Source organism: Thamnophis elegans, chromosome Z (genome assembly GCF_009769535.1).
Source record: "Thamnophis elegans isolate rThaEle1 chromosome Z, rThaEle1.pri, whole genome shotgun sequence".
Lineage (NCBI taxonomy): Eukaryota > Metazoa > Chordata > Lepidosauria > Squamata > Colubridae > Thamnophis > Thamnophis elegans.
Window position 1 is genome coordinate 102321612 of NC_045558.1, and position 7430 is coordinate 102329041.

Consider the following 7430-nt stretch of genomic DNA (forward strand, 5'->3'; position numbering starts at 1 on the left):
TATCTGAGCCATTTCATCACATATGATCATATATTTTTCTACAATATATAACTGTTTGCACCACCAAATGTCCATATAAAGGGATAACATGGCTTATTCTTCGGTACATCTAGATTATTTAGACTGATAAAAATACCAAAGGTACATAATTAATTATAATTACTGTGTTATATTAGATCAACAATAGGATGTAATGTAATAAAAATGCCAATCATTTCTGCAAATTTCTCTAATGCACAACTTTCTCTCACATTTCCACAGATATCAGCCATTTTCATAGGAAATGAGATAGGATGGCTGAACAAAAAATTCAGAGTAGACTAGGAAGAATGGTACATAAACTGTAAAAATTGAATTACTTTATTTTTACTGCACAACTGTGATCTTATAAAATATCCAGAAAAGGCAATACAAGCGAACAAATTCACATGACAACATTTCCCAGGGAAGGAGAAAAACAAAGAAAGACAAAAGCAGCCTTGTCTAACCTAGACTGGTATGTCTATTCAAATACATTTTTAAGATGTTGGAATGGGGAAGGAAGGATTAGAAAAACTTGTAAACAGAATAAATTAGCTATTATATAATTACAAATAGAAGGTTCTATTTAAATATAAAGTTGAAAAGACACAGAACTTCACATTTAAAAATCCAATGAAAAAGGTCTTCTGGACTGCCAGTTTAAAAACTGCATTTCAGATTAGCCCTAGTTTATTGTTAGCCAGAGGACATTAGATCTAAAACCTGATGTACTAAAAATACTTTAAGTATGTTTACTAAATAAATGTCTTCAGTACTGAATAAACACAGCTTGTCCTCTCAAACCTGCCAAGATTAGGAAGCAGTTTTACATGCAGCCTCAAGCCTTAGCAATTATTGTTTTATAAATTAATTTCTTGTTATTATTCTGATGATGTTGTAAAGTAACACACTCTTACTTACAAATGAACATCTCTATATGTAGATGACACACTTGACAATCCAACTTCTATATTTCTGATCTATGTTTTCTAAACAATATGATTACTTCTGATGACATATAAGACAGACATGGTAGTTGACACTGCAGCCTGTTTTTCTGGCTTATATTAATAGAATGTGCCTTCACTATTGGAAGGCCTAGAGAGTTTCTGGGTTGTAAAAAATGCAGCAAGTTTGATAATAGGAGAGCATGACATGCAATTAATCTCCATTCATAGCCTGCTCTACTTGTCAGAAAAAGAAGACTCCTTCTTTAGAAGGAGATCTGAAGACTTCAATTAAAAAGAGTCAGCTAACAAGAAAATAATCTAAGCTAAAGGAAAGGTGGCAGGTGCCGAAAATGAGCTGTTTACGAGAAATGTCAGCTCAAAACAATAAAGCACCGAACATTAAAAAGAAGCAAAATGAAATGAGTTGACAGTATCACATCCTCCATTTTAAAAAGGAAAAGAATACCACATGTTCAGATGGTAAGATAATTCAGTAAAAAAAAAGTGTTTCTAAACCAGAGCCCAAAATATTGAAATTTATATTTGAGCTAAAAATCTTTTTTAAAGCTGTTTTTAGTTTCTTGTTTCAACTTTGAGACATATGAATTAATAAGAATATCCACAAGCCTCTGCAGCTTTCATCTCACTAATTCACACATATGTTGATCAAATAGTTGTGATCGAGTTATAAAAGCAACTCCCTAAAATATTTTCTGACTAAATCCTTTGCAACACTGGATAAGCCAACTGAAACTTTTTGTTAACACTATAGTGGAAATAGCAATCGAAAACTTATTTAGCAGATTAAACATTCCTGCCACAAAAAATACTGAGAAAAAACTTAATGGGAAGAAACTTAATTATGCCAATTAAAAATAATAAAAACCAACTTAAATAGGTAGACAAATGAGATGAAGGGAGGAGTTAAATCAATACTATGGAGCTAAGTGTAAGCATCAGAAGAAACTAAGTGATATTGCTATTAATTTTTAGAAACTTGCTAAATACTTCTATGTACAATTCTACACATATACAGAGATTTTTTTTAACTTCAAATGTTCTGCAAATGTATGCTAGCACTGCAAACAGAGTATAGGATAGCGTTCTAGTTCAAATTTATGGTCTAACTCTTATCTGAATATAACTTAAAAGGGGAGTGGGTAGAAATATAAGTTTATAAATTAAAGGCATTGAAGGTTCTATTTCCTTCAACATGTATCTTTGTAAAGTTGTTTGGTTAGCATTAAGAAAACCACATACCAAAATGAACTAAAGATTATACCTTAGAATCCTTTTTTTATAAATCATTAAAATATACCATCATCTGCAACATTCTGATATTAGAAAATTATAAATGGACTAAGGATCCAGATAAATTGAAACATTGAAACTTTTACAATAAGATTTTTGGAATGCATTAGAAAAAATTAATAGCTTTTCTTAGGAAATAGATTCTATTTGGGTTTTAAGCAAAGATAAGCAATTTCATGATTTCAGAATATGATACTAGAGCGGACTAAAGTCAGTACTTTATATATTTTCTTTCCCTTTATTATATTTTTATTTTTATCTATTTTTTCTTTTTTCTTGCCCTTTTCCTCTTTTCTATTCTTTTTTCTTTCTTTAAGTTTAGTTTGTACTACATTTCACTATTATAATTAAAATTCTTAAATAGATGGATGATAATACACATAGCAATAGTTGAGGTCTATTGATGAAATTGTTTATTTGTGTGAAGCATATTTTATAAAATTAGACTTGTCTTGTTTGATGGGGAGCTAGATCAAACTCAATTTCATGATGGGCGGGCGTGGCTGACTGGGTTGGTGTGGCTGACTGGGTGGGGCCAGCTTGACGCCACTCCCCATGTTTCCTCTTTGTATTGGGTAGACCGGACTGAAGCCACATTGGCCCGTAGTTTCCTCTTCGTATTATCACGCTGGCTGGTCCCTTACATTTTCCAGAACAGCCCCGGGGGCTGGATCCAACCACATTGCAGTCCAGATTCGGCCTGCAGGCCTTGTTTTTGACACCCCTGAGCTAGATGGTCAAGGTCACCAACCTTCTGATCAAACCCTTTCCTCACTTCTTTCTTTCTTTCTTTCTTTCTTTCTTTCTTTCTTTCTTTCTTTCTTTCTTATTTATTTATTTTTCTGATGCTGCAAAGGGCTTGGCTTAGAGAAACTCTGCAGGATGGAAATGTTTGTCACCTACTTCTTACAAGTTCATAGTTGTAAGTTCAACCCTAAATGAGGCTTGGTTCAGAAAGATCAAGAAACAGAAATGAATAAGCATTAAGCGATGTTATACCATAGTTTGGAAATATATAACCTCTCATTTTAAACAACTGCCCCTTGCAAAAAATGAAACCATCCAGCATATCCTACTATATATTGTTTATTTTATAGAGATACTCCTAATACTCATCTTTTTTCATTACTTATAAATTGCCTGACTCTACAGGCCAATTTTATGTCACCATATCACTTTCTAATTATATTTCTAACACATTATATTACTGTTTTATGCAGCAGTGTACAAAATTTGTGAAGAAATGATGTTAGAAATAGTAACACTTAGGTAGCTTATATCTGCCCTGTTGTCCTTAACTCATAGTTATGTATTACTGTTTATACTGCTATAGCTTGTTTTAGTTCTTTTTTGTTTGGACCACAGAATATTACATTATTATACATTATGTAACATTCCTCAAATGTAGCTTTAATCTTAATTAATCTTGTAACTTCTCAAGTACTTTTACAGTAATTTTATATGCTTTAGTCTCTTTTTTTCTAAATGAATACAATACTCTTTTCAAAACTTGCAATCATAGGTTACCATTAATGGCATGATTGTAAACTTTTAAGTCTTTTGTCATATGTTTGTCAATGACCAAAGTATACAGTTATGTTATATTATCAATAAAGAAAATACATAAGTATTCTGCATTTTTTTAAAGATTAGATAAGCTAATATTAGGTGCATTGCAGCATTTAAATACACACATACATAATCAATGAATGAAATGCTTTGTTATTGTTTTTATATTAATGTATGCAGGCAATTTATATAGGGCAAAATAATAGAATGCAGACACCTTCCTGTCTTTTAAGGAATCTGATAGCATTTTTTCCAACTAATAAATGTTATTAAAAGTCATCAAATGCTTGGAAGTGGTTTGACTAATGTAGGATTTAAATTAGGAAGAATATGGGAAAGGAAATGGAGATGATTATGCAGATAAAGGTTATATGTGAAGCAGATTATATATTATCGTCTCAGTTAAAAACCCATTATTTGTTGAGACCTTTTCAGCCTAAAACATTTTAATGTATATGAGTTCAACAACCTTTCTAATAATGGTGCAGTTAAAATCTCATTTTTCCAAAAAGATCACTTTAAAATGTGCAAAACAGTGCCCAGGGAGGTTAAAATGTCCCAATACCACTTTGTCCTTATTTTGAGTAGATGTGTCCTGATATGAACTTGTGTCCATTAATTATGTCGAGCAAAATTGTCTTATTTGTCCTGTAGAGATGCATTGTTAGCAGATGATGACATCTGCCACCCCAAACCATTTATTTACTTGTTGGGACCTGTGATGGTATTGTTGGCTTGATGTAGGGCCAAACTTGACATCTGGGTTTGTTGCAGGGCCTCTGGTAGTCCGAATGGCTGCATTAGAATCAGTTTCCATAATATTTCAACTATATTCCATGTATAATGTTGGCTCAAATCATTCTGCTTTTGGATGTGAAACAGCAAATGATCACCCAATTACAGTCAAGATGAACTTTTTGTGGGGAAGGGAATTACACAAGTACCGCCTTATAACAAACTCCTGTATATAGCAATTTGCTACACTGATCCCACTGAGCTCAGTGGGAGCCCCTAAAAAGGTCTAAATTTATAATAAAATAAAAAAAATGCATTGGTTCTGTCTGAAGGAAGAACATTGGTCTTCTACCATTCTTACTTATTTATCAAATTTATCAGCTGCCTATCTTATTACAGGGCAACTCTGGGTGGCTTACAATATTAAATATTCTTAGTTGGGCAGTTGATAAAAGCAATATATGTCAGAACGTTTTTCCGCCAATTAGATTAAAGGAATTAAAAGGGAATTAAGGAATGCATGTTAATAAGGAAAAGCCCTCTTTACCCCAATTTCAAATATGTTGGCATTCATTGAATCTACTCATAAGAAGTATATATAACAAGCACAGGAAACTCAGAGATCACGTTTAAAAAACAAAATACTCCTTGACTTACAGTACAAATAATCCTTGACTTAACAACCACAGTTGGCACCAGATTTTCTATTGTAAATCGGAACAGCTGTAAGTTGAGTCAGATCTGATTGCTATTGCAATCAATTTGTTATTTGGCAATTGTTAGGGCAAATCACCACAATTGTTATGTGTATCATGTGATTGTTAAGCAAATCCATCTTATCAAAGCGTATTTTTGGCAAAAATCAACAAAAAAAATCACAAATCACAATCACATGAGTTCAGGATACTGCACTGGTCTTAAATGCAAGTCAGTTACCAAGCATCCAAATTATGATCACATGACAACAAAGTTGGTGTGACGATCATAAATGATTGTCAGGTGAAAAGATGAAAAGTCACTTTTTTTAAGGACATCATAATTTTGAAGCTTTGTTAATGAATGATTGCAAATCATTCTGCAGGCCTGTGAAAGCACAAGAAAAGTTTAAGTAGATTAAGTAACATCACCAAAACAGGGCTAAAAATTTGGGGCCAGTTTTCCCAAAAGAGGATGTTTCCTTTTTCAATATAGTTTTCCCACAAGATATTTTTCATGTTTAAACGTTTAATTTAAAATCCTGCCAAAACATGGCTCTGAAAATAAGCAATTTACTGATACAAATTGCTATTGCAATCTTAGAGTGTGGAGTCACCTATGTTACCAGCACATTGTTCAGTCTTATACTATCGGACTACAACCCTAATCTATAATTTAGCTCCAACGGAGCATTAAAATTTTAACTGATAAACCAATGAAGGCAAGCCTTAATCCATGTATTACTACAGAAAAGGGTGAAATAAAATGTTAAAGATTTTAATTTAACATTTAACAATAATAGTCCTTTTTCTGAATCTTTACCTTTCTTTTACCACTTCATAAAGCCTGGGACAAAGGGATTCCACAATTTGTCCCTTTATTTACCGGTAAATTGAGTACAGTAATCTATTAAAAGGCAGAGAGAAACTACTGTTTTTTAAATCATATTTTTATCATTCAATTGTCATAATTTAAGCAGTTATTTTCATTGTTTTACTAGAAGTAAGATTAAAAAAATATAGAAATTGGAAATAGAGAACATAGGAATTGGGTAGATTTTCATAATAGAAGAAATTTAAAAGGAAGCACAAAAGGCACATGAAGTACTAAAGTTGCTGCTTGCCCTGTTTGACAGAACACAGGTATCTTCTGTTTGAAAGAGCTATTTTTCCTAATCTGGTTTTAAAGCACTGCAAGAAACAAATACAAATGTCCTAATGTTGCCCTTCACCAGTTAGCCTTTACTAAGTGGGCACAAGATAGTTGTCAAAGACTTTTCCACTACAAGATGGATTGTATTTCCATTGAAGCCATAGGTATTTTTAACGTCCTGAAGAGAGGGAGGTTGATGCTCTCGCTAGCAGTAAGTAATATTTTAATCTGAGGATTTTCGTATAACAAAGGTTTGGACTTCTACATTGACTTGCTTTTTAACCTACTCATGGCCAAGTTCCATTTCTGCAATATCCATCATTCAAATATGAGATACCTATTTATTTATCAAGCTGCAATTTTAAACTGGTGTTCCTGCTGCGAAATCGGCTTTCTCAAAAGATGACCATCAGGTACCGCTTCATGAGATAATAATTTAATCTACCAATACCTTCAATAATAATTAGTGGTTAAAAATAAAATAATACAATCTACATAGTGTGGCGAGGGGTAGCTGTATTCAAGTGTCTTTAACTAAAGACACCATGTTTGACCTTTATTTCCCTCGCAAAACATCTGAGTTATAGGCGAAATGCCTAGTTATTGAAAGAAACATTATAGTTACCTCCAAAGAGCTTCTGGACGTCCTCAGGAAGGATATCTGCTGCAGCTTTCATTAGGTTCAAATCTAGAGTAAAAACAACAACAAATGAACCCAAACAAAATTTGCTAGGATTTATTGCTTCTTCTACTATTAGCAGCTGCTGAAGGAAAAAGGAAGCAAGGATATTCAACAGACTGTACAAAGAAAGGGAAGGGCCTGTTTGTCTCCTTTACAATTGCAAGTCCCTCCTTCTCTAACAGAAAAGGCTGAGCAGGCACCTGTGAGAGTCAGAAATGCAGCTGTAATTCAGTTATTTGGGGGAAGCATTTCCTCCTTCTTCATCATTGTAATCCAAACCATATGCCTTGATTTAACCTAAAGTGATAGTAAGG

The 7430-nt window shown here is 33.0% G+C and overlaps 1 protein-coding gene across 1 annotated transcript in view; it reads right to left on the reverse strand.

The window, feature by feature from the left end:
• The window catches only part of LOC116520829 (src kinase-associated phosphoprotein 1-like), a 338134-nt gene extending 330956 nt beyond the window's left edge, over positions 1-7178 (reverse strand). Inside the window, exon 1 of the mRNA XM_032235226.1 lies at positions 7060-7178. Within this exon, the coding sequence (XP_032091117.1) occupies positions 7060-7111 (52 nt within the window). The 5' untranslated portion in view covers positions 7112-7178. The remainder of the gene's footprint in view (positions 1-7059) is intronic.
• Between the last annotated feature and the right edge of the window lie 252 nt (positions 7179-7430).